The sequence below is a fragment of the Crassostrea angulata genome, chromosome 7, assembly GCF_025612915.1.
Source record: "Crassostrea angulata isolate pt1a10 chromosome 7, ASM2561291v2, whole genome shotgun sequence".
Lineage (NCBI taxonomy): Eukaryota > Metazoa > Mollusca > Bivalvia > Ostreida > Ostreidae > Magallana > Magallana angulata.
The window spans coordinates 54,382,680-54,400,261 of NC_069117.1; the positions used below are offsets into that span (position 1 = coordinate 54,382,680).

At 33.8% G+C, this 17,582-nt stretch overlaps 1 protein-coding gene across 7 annotated transcripts in view; it reads right to left on the reverse strand.

Annotated features, from left to right (window-relative positions):
- LOC128192275 (bromodomain-containing protein 3-like) overlaps positions 1-17,582 on the reverse strand; it is a 28,774-nt gene that overhangs the window by 1,892 nt on the left and 9,300 nt on the right. For 6 of the 7 annotated variants that reach the window (XM_052864851.1, XM_052864850.1, XM_052864845.1 and 3 more), the window contains exons 16-23: positions 14,536-14,609; positions 13,953-14,223; positions 10,289-10,384; positions 7,477-7,752; positions 7,153-7,274; positions 6,705-6,842; positions 1,324-1,415; positions 39-183 (exon numbers count right to left, since the gene is read on the reverse strand). In XM_052864851.1, the coding sequence (XP_052720811.1) occupies positions 39-183; positions 1,324-1,415; positions 6,705-6,842; positions 7,153-7,274; positions 7,477-7,752; positions 10,289-10,384; positions 13,953-14,223; positions 14,536-14,609 (1,214 nt within the window). The remainder of the gene's footprint in view (positions 1-38; positions 184-1,323; positions 1,416-6,704; positions 6,843-7,152; positions 7,275-7,476; positions 7,753-10,288; positions 10,385-13,952; positions 14,224-14,535; positions 14,610-17,582) is intronic. The other variant, XM_052864849.1, reaches the window with a different exon arrangement.

The following is a 17,582-nucleotide window of genomic DNA, read 5'->3' on the forward strand; positions in this document are numbered from 1 at the left end:
CTTTTTGTTATTTCATCATTATAAGAGAGTAAACCTACCGCTTCCCGTTTTCGGCGTTCCTGCTCCTTTTTCCTTTCTCTCTCCTTTGCAGCAGCTAATTTCTCGGCTTCTATCTGCTGTCTTCTTTCTTGTTCTTGTTGAGATCTTCTAGCCATGTCTAAAGCTTCCTCCTCTTCTTTTTCTCTATAATGTGAAAATGAAAAGAAAACTTTAAAAATCAAATTTTATTTTTGTTTTTTTGATATGATAGCATTTAAAAATTGGTTAATATTGTAGCAGATATGTGATCTTAATAAATATAGTTCTTTTAATTTCAGGGGTTTTTCTACTGTTTTTAAATTGGGCCCAGGGTCTGTTGAATTGGGAAAAGTGATGCGTAAACTGTTCAAATTGGGAAAATTATGAAAACGTACTAGTTTATTTGAGGACCAACCTATGGCAGAATTTTCTACTTTAATACTTTTTCCCCACAGAAATTAGAGAGAAGTTTGGAAGACTTAATTTATTTAATGATGTAACAATGATATATACAGATTTTAAACTTCATTTTTAAATATTAAGTGTTACTGAAAAAAATAGAAGCAAACACACACTTACATTAAAAAATTATTAGAAAATACTTTTTCCTCCAAATTTCTTAGTTTTCCAATTTGTAAAAGTTAATTAAATTCATGCATTTTTACCTTTTATAGATGAAATGTTTCTTAATTATGTAAGACAATTGACAAACATGCAATAAAATAATTCTTAGCAATATGGCAATGATATTTGCATTTGGGGGTATTAGTCCTACCCTTTGACCCAATTACAAACATTATACAGAGAAACTGTTTAATTTTGTAAATAACTGCAGATTTATGATTTTATGATAGTTTTAGCATTTTATTGGCACTATTATTAACTAATTATAAATTACCAATTTTAAAAATCATCACTATAAAAGCAAATAACATTGGTTGAAATTAATGCACAGGACGAGGAAATTCTGGCAAAGTTACGAAAGCGAAATGTGTCAATGAACTCGCCCCTAGTTGGTCTATTATTTATGCCTAGTAATAAACAAATATGAAGAAAAAAGCTGTTTAAGTTGCATTTTATATACCAGCATAATACATGTTATGATATTTAAAAATATTGACACTTTATTGGGAAAAATGGATCTGGATTTGGGAAAATATCAGCAAATTTTGGGATTGGGAATGGGTCCGGTAGACAGACCCAAAACTAAGCAAGGAAAACCCAGAATTTCCTTATTTTTCCTTTTTAATTCCTGCTCTCTACAGTTAGTTCCATAAAATACTTCCACCAAGTCGTGCTGTATACCTCAATTTCTCCCTCTCCTCTCTCTGTCTTTCTCTTTCCATATTTTCTTTGTACATCTTTCTTTGTTCTTCTTGCATTTTAATTGCTTTTTCCTTAAAATAACAGAAAATAAAATAAGCTTCCATTGCAAAAATTGAGGTTGAATACAAAAATAAATCTGGTGTGCATTTAAACTTCAAGATCGTATGGATGGCTACGTAGCAGCTACACTGTTGTACAGCAAACTAGCCTAGCCACTACGTAGATATTCGTAATTTATAATGCTGAGCATTAAATTCAGGATGGCTACCTTATTTTCCACTTTGAAACAAACATTACCACTTTAAAACAAACTTGAAACTAATTTTATTTAGTGATATTTTGTTAATTCTATAAGTTATAATGAATTTTTAAGGTCTTCCGTTTCCAACGGAAGACCTTTCTATTATTGTGCGGGTTAAGATTTTTCTTATTTTTCTTTTTTTTTTTTGTTTCCTAGACGCGAACTTTGAGGCTTCATATCTTGCTCATTTCTGAACGGTTTTTGCTCAAATTTTCAGGGCTAATGTACTTTACAAAACACTATCTTAAGCAATTCATAAAGTTTAGAATTCCCTTTCCGTTAAAGAGTTATTCCCCTTTTAAAAATTTTTAGGGCCTTTTGTTTCCAGACAAAGGCTCTGAGACTATGATAGCAGGGAATGGGAATCCAACGAATTTGAATAGCAGAGACATTGTAGTGGTGCACATCGGTTTTTGTTTTTAGATTACGTTTTTTATTTAGGAAAAGGTAGGGGGTCAAAAAACAGGATTTAAAAAAGTGCAAAAATTTAGACATGTTTTCCTTTATATCTTTTAAACAAAAAATATTTTGTTAAGACATGTAGAATAAAAGTTGTACAGAATATTAAGGGCTTTCATTTGACACCAATAAAAAAGGGCTGGCCCCTTAAATTAAGGGCCAATGGCCCCTAAAAGTTTTTGCTTAATAACTCAAAAACGGTTAGGATTTTGATATGGCTGTCGCTGGAAAAGTTGTTTGTTGGGATCTCATAAAGGTCGTTACAATGTTATTTTGTATGAGATTTGTGTAGTATGAGTGTAAAAAGCTTTACATGTTAACATGTACCTGTTTTCATTTGACAAGTTATCGAAAGTCTTTGCGCGTACAACTGGCATAAAGTTACCGCAAAAAATGTATGCTGGTTTATACAAACGGCATTAATTCATAAGAATTTTTTTTTTAGAATACGTGCTTTATTTTGGGAGTTTAAGTCATTGTTGTTAAGTTCTTATAATGCACAATCCTTAAAAAACGGGATTTGGAAAACAAATCATTGTTTTTCTTTTCTAGTAAACCACAAAATATGGAATTAAAAAAAAGCTATGCATTACATTTTAGTTATTAACTCCATGCATTTAAAATCTACCTTGAATCAGAGCTGTGTGTGTGTACCATTACGTAAACTCTCCCTCGCCCGCGGCCGAGAAAATCGGTCACCATGGTCGCGGCTGGACTACCTAGCGATCAGCGGTTATCTAATACACGAGAGTTGCGTCTCTCATATATGACTTTATTTATTCGCAAACTCAAGAATTGTTTTCGTTTTAATTATACATATTTTTTTATGGATTAAACGATTGGGTGTCAATTAAGAAATCGTACAGTTAATTAATAAAGGAATGTCATTTTCAATCTAAAGCAATAATAGACATAGATCAATTGTGGGTTTTAAGTTTAAAATAAATAACTTCTATTTGATAGAGTATGGTCATTATACTGCAATCTTTTCAAAGCTTCCTGGGTTCTGAGCTGTGCGGGTCTGTGCGTTGTACCTTTACGTAATCTATCGTTCGCCCACGGCCGAGGATCTCGGCCACGGCTGCACTACATAGCGGTTATTTAATACACAAGATTCGCACACCGAGACTCACACTTCCATGCATATGAACGTGTTTGAGTTAATATAGCCGTAAATACAAGAACTGTTTTAATTTTATGTTATCAAAGTTTGTCCATTTTGTATTTTTTTAATTAAATTTGAGTGTAAATGAATATTAATGAACGATATTACTCCAAATCGGAAACATCGTCAGACATAAATTAATGGTTGGTTTGTTTATGTAAAATATTTTATAAACTGTACAAATAATGCTTTAAATCAACAACAACAAACCCTAAATATTAAACATTTAAATGATGATCATCCATCGCACATGGCTGAGGAGATCCGGCGCGAGTGGACAAGTGATCCGCGGTCGGTTCGTGATCTTCTACATGTACCTTATCACGCGTTCATGTTTCATATTTTGCACGGACACAACTATATTTTATTATGTTTTCAACTGTTGAAACGATAAATTTATTTTACGTGTACAGTTGATTAAGCATTGATGTATACGATAGCGTACAAGGTAGTTTAAAAATCAAATCAAATTATAATCAAAGTTCCATGTTACATGTTTGCGGTAGGTGCTAGCACGATAAAAGAATGTCCTGAGTTGAGGCATTCGATGATTATTTAAAAGAATATTCACATGAGTTTTAAACAACTTTAGATTAGTGCTATCGGTCACATATTAATCACTTCTGTAGTTTTTTTACATGTTCGTTTTATTGTGGAAGCGAACTCATTGCTGCCCCCCCTCCCTCCTCCCGCCCCGCTGACCGGAGCTCGCGCTGTATTTTTTTATTTTGGCGAAACGATATCAAGATCTGTCGAAAATCATTTTTGGTGGCTTCGCCTTATGTGTAACATTTTGTTTCACTTTCCCACCCGTTTGTTTATTCGGTCAGTCTGTGTTAATTCAATCGCCACGTGCGACCCTTACATGTACATGTATAACGGCGTACATTGTATAGATTATCATGATCTATTTGAATTAAGTACCATACGTAAAGATTCCCATAATAATTAATTGCATGACTGTGTACATTGTAGGCAAATCCCTGTGAATTAATTACTTCTAAGACCTCTTGTTTTCCGTTAACAGTGGTTTAAATAATTATAATAATTACTTGTAAAAATATCTATAATCGGGATTCCAAAGAACTTACTTACCGCAATTCATAGAAATGATCAGTATGTTTTCTTTCTATGTTGACATTTAATTTTGTTCAAATAATTAATAAATTTTCTATCATTTAATTGTGTGCTTCATCAAATACTGATTCCGACTACCTTGAAGTCATTCATTTTTCCATTGGCTATTGACAAAAAAAGAGACGCTTGACCATCCAATGAAAACAAATACACAGAGTTGGATTGACAGGTTCAGCCAGGTGCAGGTCTCACCCGATGTCCGAGGTTATGTGTTTATGTGTGCCGCTTGTACAAAGCCGAATGGTCTTAGTAAGAGTTATCGATGTAAAAAAAAAAAATACATTCTTATCAAAACATGCTCGTGTAAGTTAAAGTTGATTAAGGCTTGTTCCAACAGAAATCATGTTTTGCTAATTGTATTTAATATTTTTTATGTATAGCGAATTTTAATATTATACAGTCATTTTACCGGTAACGAATCAGTATGCGGTTTCTTCGTGCATGCAACTATTATTATCGGAATCCCAAATAATTATTTTTTTATGTTTAAATCGCGTTTCTTTGTCCTTCTAAACTGTAGTATCAAACTTCCAAAAATATAAAGGAAGTAATTTCAACACCCCCTCCATTTTCCTAGTTTCGAATTCGTTTCCCAGTATCGAATTAAGCGCCCTTTATCACTTCTGACCGAATATTTTGAGGCGAATTAATTTCAAAAATATTCTAGAGGTACATTTTAATAGAGAATAAATGAAGAAGGAAAAACAATAATGGGAATATGTCCTTTAAACAAATAATATGATCGTTATTTTTATCATACCGTTTTCCCGTCAAATTAAATCTGGACTTGGACAGTTTTCATTTGGGTTACTTTATAATATTGAATTATCATAAAAACACTTTATAATAGTAATTGATGATAAGTAGATGCCATTTCCCTTTGTTTTTCCCGTATATCTATCAATATATGAAGCCAAATAATACTTCTGTCGCAATGAACCGAAACTAGGAAAACTACACGTGGTTCTATTTGAAGTCGTAATTTCATTCAAAGCTCCATTATTATTTGATATGATGCATTATCTTTTTAAATGAATTATATTTACTTATTATCCACTAAATAGGGATCAATAACAAACTTATTTTCATAGTAAGGCTTAATTGTTTTCACATTTTCGTTTTTTCTGCTTTGAACTTCCGGCAGCTCATATCTGGGTCACATTTTTAATTTGTAAACAATTCGGTAAATAATCGTGCAAATGGCAAACAACTTCACGCACTGATAGAATATTTATTTCTGTTTTATAATTACCTAGCTATGATTTTTTAAAACCTCAACTTCGTCTTCCACTAGTAATTTTTCTAAAAATTATTCGATTCTGGCAAATATTCGTTGTAAAAAGATAAGTATATAATTTCCTCTAGATTTTATTTCATGAAAATACCTACAAAAGAGTTTTGCCAATTACAAACAGTTTAAGGTACATGTAATGTAAAACACGGGCGCCATTATGAAACAAATTGTCAGAGAGTTCCGAATAAAATCTGATTAACGTTTCACATGGTTCTCGCACGCTTTGCTCGAAGCAATTCACACGCTTTGTCCGAAACTCTGCACGCTTTGTCCGAAACGCTAAACGGTTTACACGAAACGCTTCACGATTCACACGAAACCTAAACGGTTAACGCGAAACGTTTCTTGCACGTAAGTCGCACGCTTTTTTGGTGTAGTAGTAAGTTTCAGGGTCTGTAAATTTTGTCAGCACGCAACAATTCTAAATTGTTCACTGTTTTCAAAAATTTAGAAATATTTAGATAAAGAAGTTATCTTAGAGAAAAGGTTACGTGTTTTGTGAACGGGTTCGGTTTTTAAAAAAAACCCACAATTCCTGACATGACCCATGAGTACATACTGCTTACAACAATGCTTGCTACCCTCTGAAAATTTAATTCGCCAATAAATATCTCATTTTTTAATTATGTTTGTTACGATTACATAAACTGTGTGCGACAAATAGTTTTCCTAAAACATTTTCTTATTTTCTTTTTCAATACACGTTGTATATGCAGACTTTCAATCACAACACGTTTTTTTTAACAAAAACAGAACTGAAAGTTTAGTAATTATAATCGTTTGACACCACATCACATATATTTTTAACTCGCAGCAACAACGGAAGACCTACTCGTGGCTTTGCCACGAGCTCTGCTCTAGTTACACATATATTTTTGCTTGAAATTAACAAATTATGTCAGGATAATAAGTCTTTAGTTGAATATTTCATTATCTCAAACTAAAGGCTAGGCAAGCTGCTACAATTTTGAATAAGCACTGGTGTCTACTAAACCTTCACTTACCCTTTCCTCTTTTTCTTTTGCCTGCTTTCGGTAAAGCTCAAATGTCTGCATAGCATTGGTCTTCTTTACAGAGCTAGATGATCCTCCAGCAGCAAGACTATTCCATGAGGCAGCATTTTTCATCCTTAAACCGTCCTGCTGTAAAAAAAGAAAAGAAAAAAAAACCAAATAAGTTTAACATATGAAGTACACTTGTCGGTTTCTCCCTGTTCATAAACTTCAATGTTTACTTTTCCCGTGTATTTGTGATAAAACTACAAATCAATTTTGTAATGGATAGTTCAATCCATTTCATCAACGACTTCTCTCCCGTTTGAGTTCTGGGAACAAAGTATGAATAATCAGATAGCAAAGAATATGCACTTCTTTAATATGCACCTTTACACATTGATAGAAGAAGACTGGTTCTAAATACATTTTCTGGCCCATCCATGTGTGAGCAATTTACCTTCTTGACTTGCTGAGCCAAGCTTTTGCTAAGTTCTGGTTTTCTGCCCACATCATTCATGTTATGCTGACCCATCTGACTTGGTCCTCCAACGCCAAACGATACACCCACACCTGTGGCAGCTGTGCAACAAACAAAAATTACAATAAAATCTTTACCTATCTTATTCTCCTCATGAGATCCAAAAAAAAAAATTAAGTCTTTTAAATCTCTTCATTAAAATGTTAAATGTTTTTGTGATTTATGTTAAAAAAACCAAACAGGTGCATTATTTGGAAAAAGCAAGGAGTTGATTGGTGTGTTATGGTGAGGTGCATCACTCACAGACAGTAGCCCCTGGGGGTGCTGGTGGCACAGATTTTGATGGACTTGATTTGGGACTATTGCTTGAATCATCATCACTGATGAAGAACTTGGGTGCTCCTAGGTCTTTTGATCGATCCATGACGGGATTGGTTGGCAAGGACATTCCCATTGGTGGTGATATTGGTCTGGCGTCTGGATAATATTTCTGCTCTGGAGGTGAGTTATTAGATATTGGTGGAGACACTGCCATAACTGCAGGCTTGTTGCCCATAACAGGGGGATTAACAGCTGGAACTGAAACATACAAATCTGCTGAAAACTTTTACAACAAGAGGCCCATGGGCCACATCGCTCACCTGAACAGCAGTTCCTTGTAACATTACATTTCGTAGCATATGCTTTTTCTATTTTAAACATTGAACCCCTTTCTGGGGACCCAGTTATGGTCCGAGGTTTATGGTTGGCTTGAACAACATAAACAGTAACATAGGAATGAAAATGTGTAGCACTGCGGTAGGACCGCACGTACACAACCTGAAAAACTGAACGTAGCAGAGTTCCACTTCAAGAGAAATAACTCTCAGACTGTACAGAACATCAAGAAAGATAACTCTTGGTTCCACTACATTAGAGTTTACACAATTTGAGAATCCTTGCATAATAATCTCACAAACTGTAGCATTATAGTTCTCGAGAAAAACTTTTTAAAAACATTTTCAATATATCTTTCTATGTTAAACTTTGAACCCCTCTTGGGGCCACAGTATTAGTCCAGGGCTAAAGTTTTAATTATTTGGAATCTACATTATTTAAGGATGCTTGCATAGTTATCTCACAAGCTGAAGCATTATAGTTCCCTAGAAAAAGATTTTTCAACATTTTCCCTCTATATTTCTATGCTAAACTTTGAACACCTCTTGGGGCCCCAGTATTAGATTGAGGTCACAGCTTTTATAATTTCGAATCTACACTATTTGAGGGTGCTTACGTAGTTATCTGACAAATTGATGCATTGTAGTTCTCGAAAAGAAGATTTTTAAACATTTTCCATATATACTGGTACTTCTACATTTAACTTTAAACCCATCTTGGGTCCCTAGTATTAGTCCAGGGGTCACTATTTTAAAACTGTCAAACCTTCATTATCCAAGGTTGTATGCATGATAGTAATCTCACAAATTGAGGCATTGTAGTTCTCGAGAAGAAGATATTTTAACGTTACCTTTATATTTCTATAATAAACTTTGACCCCATCTTGGGGCCCCAGTATTGGTCCGGGGGTCACGATTTTACCAATTAGGAATCTACATGAGCGAAGGCATAGAAATTCCACAAACTAAAACATTGTAGTTCTTGAGAAGAAAATTTTTAAACTTTTCCTTTATGTTTTTTAAAATGTTTAAATTTTGAACCCCTCTTGGTGCCCATCAATTGTCCGGGAGTTACAATTTTTTGAATCTACATTATTTAAGGATGTACATGTATGCATAGTAATATCCCAAACAGTTGCACTATAGTTCTTGAGAAGAAGATTTTAAAACATTTTCCTATATATGTTAAAATCTAAACCCCTACTGGGGCCCCACTTTTTATTCAGGGGTCGATTTTTACAATCTTCACTATATATACAACCGTTTGTGTATGTATTGGCATTTTTGGTGAAGTGGTTTTTGAGAAGAAAATTTTTAAACATTTTTCATATGTAGTTCTATGTTAAACTTTGAACCCCGCCTGGGGCTGCAGTTTTGATTTGAGGGTCACGATTTCTACAATTTAGAATCTTCATTATACATACAAGCTTTTGTGTAAATATTGGCATTTCTGGTGCAGTGGTTCTTGAGAAGAAGATTTTTTAAACATTTTCCTAAGGTATATCTATGTTAAACTTTGAACCCCGCCTGGGGCCCCAGTTTTGGTCCGAGGGTCACGATTGTTATAATTTAGAATCTTCACTATATATACAAGCTTTTGTGTAAATATTGGCATTTCTGGTGCAGTGGTTCTTGAGAAGAAGATTTTTTAAATATTTTCCTAAGGTATATCTATGTTAAATTTGAACCCCGCCTGGGGCCCCAGTTTTGGTCCGAGGGTCACGATTTTTACAATTTAGAATCTTCACTATGTATACAAGCTTATGTGTAAATATTGGCATTTCTGGTGCAGTGGTTCTTGAGAAGAAGATTTTTTAAAAATTTTCCTATGTATTTCTATGTTAAACTTTGAACCCCGCCTGGGGCCCCAGTTTTGGTCCGAGGGTCACGATTTTTACAATTTAGAATCTTCACTATATATACAAGTTTTTGTGTAAATATTGGCATTTCTGGTGCAGTGGTTCTTGAGAAGAGGATTTTTAAAACATTTTCCTATGTATTTCTATGTTAAACTTTGAACCCCGCCTGGGGCCCCAGTTTTGGTCCGAGGGTCACGATTTTTACAATTTAGAATCTTCACTATATATACAAGCTTTTTTGTAAATATTGGCATTTCTGGTGCAGTGGTTCTTGAGAAGAAGATTTTTAAAGACATGCACCCTATACTTACTGTTTCGCAATTATCTCCCTTTTGAAAAGGGCTGTGCCCTTTATTTTTACAATTTATAACCCCCTTTCCATAAGGATGCTTTGTACCAAATTTGGTTAAATTTGGCCCAGTGGTTTTTGAGAAGAAGTTGAAAATGTGAAAAGTTTACAGACGGACGGACAGACAGACAGACGGACGGACGGACGACGGACAACGGGTGATCAGAAAAGCTCACTTGAACCTTCGGTTCAGGTGAGCTAATAAAAAACCTTATTGTTCTTATTTACGCATAATGAAGACATATACTTACTGGTAGATTTTACAACTGGTTTTGCTGTTGCCATGGCAACAGGTCGACTAGGTTGTTGTGGAAGCGAATGAGTCATTGGCCTCACAGCAGACACTTCTAAAACAATAAGATCATTTCAGACATGCATACTTCTAAAACAATAATTTCATATCAGTCTCGAACACTGCTAAGACAATAAGTTCTTATCAGACAGAGAAACTTCTAAAAAAATCAAAGGCCTGAAGGGCCATAATGGCTTACGGGTTTGATATGACTATATTTACATGGATTGAGTATGATTCCCTCTATTTCTTACGGAAACTTTAGTTTATTTATAGCTCTATAGAAAGTAACTAGCTACATGTAATTCATTGATCAATAGAAACTAACAGGACCGATATCAACATGCCCCATTTGTTGATTGGTCGAACCTTAGTGACCAAAACAGACAGGATTGAAATCTAGACGCCTCTTTTATCAATTGGTTGAAACCACCATTGCTTTTAGGAAAATCATAGACTGCATGAAATAATTATGATGATGTCAGACTCAAACTCCAATATGAGACAATTTGCTTCTTTCTTTTATCCAACGACTGAAGTACATTAACTGTAAATTCATACAACGATATAGGACACAAAAAACACTTAAAACCAACATGCTCTCAAATATAAGTATACCTTGTATTCTTACGCACTATGAACTTGCGCGAGAGTTGGTGCACGGTGCGACGTAACAGCGCCACAGCCAGCGCGAAATCACTGCGCGTAAAAATAATATAACCAAATGATGAAAAGTACTGCATGTTATATACTATAATTAATGAATTCTCATGAAATCTACACCAACAAGTATTATTCCATTTTATTTGTATTTCATAAATGTATATTTATTCATATTTTTCTGGGTTTTTTCTACTTTTTTAAGAGGCTGACCTTCACAAGCTTTTATAAGAAATATAGATTCACAAGGCAGTTCTAACACCTTCTGTTTTATTTTTTTTCCCTTTGTACAGAGATAAACTCTTTGGAGGGGGGGGGGGGGGGGGGGCAAGAAACAGGCAGAACTATTCAATTACAGCAAACTTGTTTTGACACCAAATTTAATTAAAATTAATTACTGCACTATAACTTTGCAGTCAATCTCTCTTCACATTACATGTGTACACAGTCATTTTCAGAGGCATACTATACGGTGTCTCTATGTTATAGTAATATGACATCGCTTCCGTATATGACTTGCAATCAAGCTTAACTGTATATTGTTTTCTTATTTGAGTACATTTGGTCTCAAGTTTCCAATATTTTTACGACAAATAAACAGTTCAATCATAGCACAACCAAGGTAACTCCATCGAGGGAACATTGTGCTATTTTTAGATCTTGGAAAATCCCCAACATTCGATAATGGCGGAGGTGTCGAAGAAGGCACATTATATTAAAACAAGTAGTAATTGCCCCTCTATATATGCATTTATTACCGATTTATAATCCCAGTTTCAATATATCTCAATCATAAGTTCAGTCCTTTAACCGTTAAACACTTTCCCCCTTGCTGAGATCGATGTCGATCGAAGTTACTGACGCTCCCTGTGGGTGCAAACGTTTTTATGAAGATTGAACGAATTAACGACAAATTTACATTTACTTATCACTGTTAGGATCTGAAATAATTGGGAAAAGATTTTTTGCTTATAATACATGTATGCATAGCGGAAAGCATGGCGGCACTGTGTGATGCATGGCAGGGGCCTATACCTCTAGGCAAAAACGGCCTTGGGAAAACACTGCATTTAATATTCATTCGCGTTAGATTTCGAGTTTATTTAAATAAAGTCAATTCATATTGGTTACAATAACATAAGTGATAATAACATATGGAAAATATAATCTTGCTAAAAGATATTTATTTTGAACAACAAACAGTTAACTTTGCAACATTCGATTAGAACTATTTTTTGTCGCGCATGTTCAGATAACTGAACTCTTTGCCGTAAAGATTATCCGGCAACTAGATGGCTGTAAGCCATAAAAACTAGAACTGTCCTAATGGGACTAATACCCCCGCTAGGCTAATTTCAAATGGGACAAATAATTGAATTGAATAATAATTAAGGTTTGGAACACATACAAAAAAAAAATTCTAGAATTGTAAAAAAAAAAAAAATAGTTAACAAAGAAAAATTAAAATCAAAATTGTCAGAATTTCACTGTAAATACATATCTATAACAGTAATACATTTACAAATGTATGTATTTGATGATATATTTTTTTAATTTAATTGATTTAAAGAAAAACCAACAAAATGACAATAACCCCTCCCTTTGCAGTGAATAGAAATACCGGTAGCCAAGCAATGCTCTTCTGTTGATAAAACTTTCAATATCTTTCTAATAAGAGTCTTGACAGATGCAATTAGTTGTTTCAAATTTTCCTCACTTTCTCCTATGGCACAATTGAACTCCATATCAGAAAATTGATCCCATAGGACTATGATTTTCTTTGATGAGCTTGTTAAATTTAATAAACTCCCAAAACATTACCATAATTACCATACTATGTAAAAATATGTAAAAAAGAAAATTTAATATTACAAACAATTTTAAAATTGCCAAAACACTACAATCATATCAGTAATTTTGAATTTCATTTAAATTAATGCCCAATAGGGTCACTTCATCAAATTACTTGACAAATAAATTTAAACAACCTCTAAAAATAGTTTAACTTCTTTATTAATAATTATATTATTTATTTCCTTATAATGATAGACCTTTTGGTTTACATGAAACAGTTTTAAAATAGCCCCAAAACCATCACCCATTTTACAGATTATCAATTTCCCCTAAACACATGCTCCATCTGAGCCATGGCTCAGATAATGGCTCCCTTGGGACAAATGAATTCAGCCACACTTGTCTTTGATGTTCTTATTAGCTCCTAAGAATTTATCATTGACAAACAAAAACTTTGCATTGTCAGTTGATAGAATACTTATAAAAAATAATTATTTTTTTATTAATTAAGACATAAAGACAAAAAAATCCATCTGGATGTATTTATATAAATATATTTTAGAGTGTTTTCTATTAATTAATTAATAAAATCTGTAAGGATTACCTCCCTTACTTTTCAACATTAGTGTACAATATATAGAATAAGGAAAATGAATACTGTCATAAAATCATTAAATCTTGTCTGATCTTAAAAAAAATTGCAGGTGCACATCTTCAGATGGTGTTCAACATATGTACAAATTTTCAAACTGTTCCATGCAGTAATAAAAAATTCTATAGGGGGGACAAAGTTGCGTCTACAGACAGACGGACAGACGGACGGACAGACAGACGGACAGACGGACAGGGTGAAACCAATATACCCCCCTAAACTTCGTTTGCGGGGGTATAATTAAGACTTGGACACTTCTAACACAATAATATCATATCAGAATTGACACTTTCAAGACAATAGGATCATATCAGGCCCCATCATCACCAACTTTCCTTCAATACTCGGTCATAAGTCTAAGTATTAACCTCAAACAATGCATTTTTTTAAAGAATTTGAAATTGCAATAAGGACACATTTGAGCTAGCTAAAAGTTTGGTGATGGCAGGGTCAGATGTCTTTCTTATCACAAAGTACAGGTACTAGTATTGTCCTAGATTCCATCAGTGGTACTTACCCATAGCTGCTGCGTTGGGATGAATGACGGGTGTTGGTAGATTGTTGATACTGGGTAGGGGAGTCCCCGTCGTCTGTGTGCTGTGCAGGAGTGGGGGTGGTTGTGAGGTGAGGGGTGCAGAGGGCATCATTGGCTGACTGGAGTAATGTGAGGCATTGTGAACCAAAGGTGGAGGGGCTTGCAACTGTGGCTGGGGTGACACCATCACTGTATTGCTACCTCCAATATGAATTCTCATGGGTGGGGACATGGCAGGGCTCCCTGGAGCTCCCTGTAAATTGTTAATATCAGTATAAGTATTTTATTGTGATACTTGTAACGAATAGTTTTTGACAGACAAAGCAATATCTCAGTGAAAGTTCAAGATAGTTAGGGCCAAGGGAAGAAAATCAAGTGATATTATGAACATACTTATCATTAAAGGATTCCCACAAAAACATGTAATGTCCTAAAACAGCACATTTCATCGTCTTTTCAGATACAGAAAAAAAATCTGCTCTTTTTCAGTTTACTTTTTGTATAAGCAAACAAACATTTTGCAACTTCATGCATCAATAATCTGTATTGTATCATTATCTTATACCTTCATTCCATGTCCCTTTTCAGGAGTTTTGAATTTTTGGTTTTTCTTTCCTTTGGTCTTTTTCTCTGGTGAGCCTGAAATTATAATACAGGTATTTGAATATTGATATGGAGCTAGAAATATGCCAGTCTTCTGAGGATTTATTCCATTTGCAGGCAAAATGCAACAACAGTTGTAGAAAATATATGACCCAGCCTCCATATTCCTAGTCTTTTGACCTATTATCCCCCTTAACAGAGTTGATGTTTCATTTGAAGAACGGCTTTTAATGTGGCAAGCCATACTGAAATAATGGAGTCACTTCGAAAACACAATTTTAAAACATGTTTTACCCAACAGGTACAAGCCATGCAAGAGACTACTGGCCATATTACGATCAAGTTTCATGATGCCAATAATATTGTCCAAAATCATTACTGAATAAAGCTGTCATAAACTCCTCAATTTGCATCATATCCCTTTCAACTTCAACTACCGCCATAAAATTTCTCAATTTCTATTGTTACGCCAATTGCTACACACTTGTTATAGAAGAACAAAATCACTATCCATGCTCCGATGCATTCAGCTTTTTCATTCACCCAATCACATTATACAAGCAGAGGTTTATAGAAACATATTTGAGGTAAAAAATATCAAATCAAACACAACAGACCAAAATCTAAGCTTCCACATTTCAAAAATCCTTGTCACAGAATACTCTCATGTTGTACTGTTGTGCAAAATAAATTATGTAGTTAATTGTTTGGAGACTGTTGACTATCAGAAAACAGGTTGCTCACTCAGAGAAACCAATTGTTGCTTACTAGGATCATTATCATCTATTAACAATGTTGGATAGAGAGCTAGGGTCTACAATATGGCGCAAACATCTTGCACTTAGTAGGACCTGCATGTGTTTGAGATGCACACAAAGTATGGCAACCATATCTGTAAAAGTTAAACAGATAATTTTGTCAATTCCTGTGAAAATTTACACTCTGTTTCCTTTTTCTATTGAGTGTGGATTCTTTTGTTCAAAGTGAATGTATTTAAAGTCCATTCAATATGTAATTCTCAATCCAAAGAACCAATTGTTACTTTATATGGCAACCAAATACTTTAATATATGAATGAATTTCTGTCAGCTTTCAAGACTTCAATTTTAGATATTTGTGTTACCACAAGTATAAACTGAATTGGCAGTAACCAAATAATTAATTTATAATGTTGTAACCACGTCTTGTTACAAATCTGGGAATTTAGACCCCCACAAAATCCATTATCCTTCCAAAGAGTCCACACACAATTCCAATATTCTTCAAAAGATGATTTTTTTTTATCCAAATACCCAGCAGATGATCAGTTGTAATGACAGACTTTCCATTATCATAATCAGAGGTGGAAAAAAAATTCCAGTACATGTATCTTTTATTGACAAATACCATCTATACCGTTAACTGGTTGGAAATTTAATAGGTCTTCAATTTTTCTAGTCCACCATGCAAAAACTGCACATCAATCTTGTTTTTAAGGTGCCTGCAGCATCCAGGTATTTAGCAAACCTCAATTTTTCTGATCATGAAACCATTATAATTTTATATATACAGCTCATATGCCTCTTAATGGATGATTTGCAAGTGTATTTGTATTAATGAAAAGGAAAATCATATTAAATTGAAAAAACTAATGCGACTTTTAAACGTGACTAACTGCTTCTCCTTCCTTATGCTTTTAAGTTTATCATATAGCCTTGTATATTTTCTTTATATGATTAGCAAATTCTTTAGTATTTGGTTTCCATAATTATTTACAAAAACAACAGACTTTGTTTTATTGTATACTAAACAGACTATTTCATGAAGAACTAGAAGTTTCTTTAAAAAAATTTGATACTTTTTTGATAAATTGTTTGAAATATGTATTTGCATGTAGATTTAAAACATTAAGCTGAGGTTCAACTTGTGATGTATTCAATCATCTCCTTTATCATATTAAGATTACTTATGTCCAGATGTCATCTGGCACCAGGATCATGAATCAGTCTTAGACTCGAGTCAAAAGAGATCTTTTCCCCATTATTTCGCATCCACCTCTGTCTGGACGGAAAGTTCCTGTTACTAAATATAGTTTCACCTGCTACTAAATATAGCTTCAATTATGTGTCGCAATATGATTTTTGTAAAATAGATACTTCTTTTATAAAGGTGTCTGTAACAACTGATCTGTCATAAGTTTCGGAAACCTTGTATCAAGAAGTCTGTGCATAATGTCAGTTGGTATTCAGAACAGTGATAACTTCCATCAATATGCAATGAATCAAGTGTACAGTTGTATATAGAATACATGATAGTGTTATCGAGAGATGTTTATATTGGATGTGCTCATACTCAGGCTGAATTTAACAAAATAATTTTTTTTTAAATCCAGCCGATTAGATACATGTAATTTTAACTATTCTTACCATGCTTCAATCAAGTGAAAAAATAGTTACCGGTTCTACCTCAAGGAATTGATCTAGCGACCACAAAATAAAAAATCCTCCGCATTACCTCTAGACCATGCATCTAACACTTTCAATTGATGTCTTTTAAATATATATAGCTGTATGCCCGATTGTATTAGGAAGTCACCAATTGGCAATTGAATTATTTTTCTAATTTTCAGTACAAAGACCATGTTAAACCAAAATTAATTCAATGTGATTGTGTACAACAATATCTGTAAAACATAAATCTAATCAGATTTTTAAGGTTTGAAGTGGTTCATTTTTTATCACGTACAAACTATTTTCCTATAAATTCCCGACAATATCGCAGTATTTTGATGAGACTTGTAAGATAATGAAGACTCTTAGCACATTGTGATTGTGTAATTTGCATTCCTTTGAATATATTTTAACTAAATATTGTATAATATTGAAAATGTCTGATGTTTGCAAAAGTGCTATATTTTTGGCAAAAATTGTATATTAAGTGCGCTATACCTCTTTGTACACTCTTGTGACTGAAAACATTTGCAATTGCAATGCTATTAAAATGTGATTCGATAGTTCTTCCATAGTCACA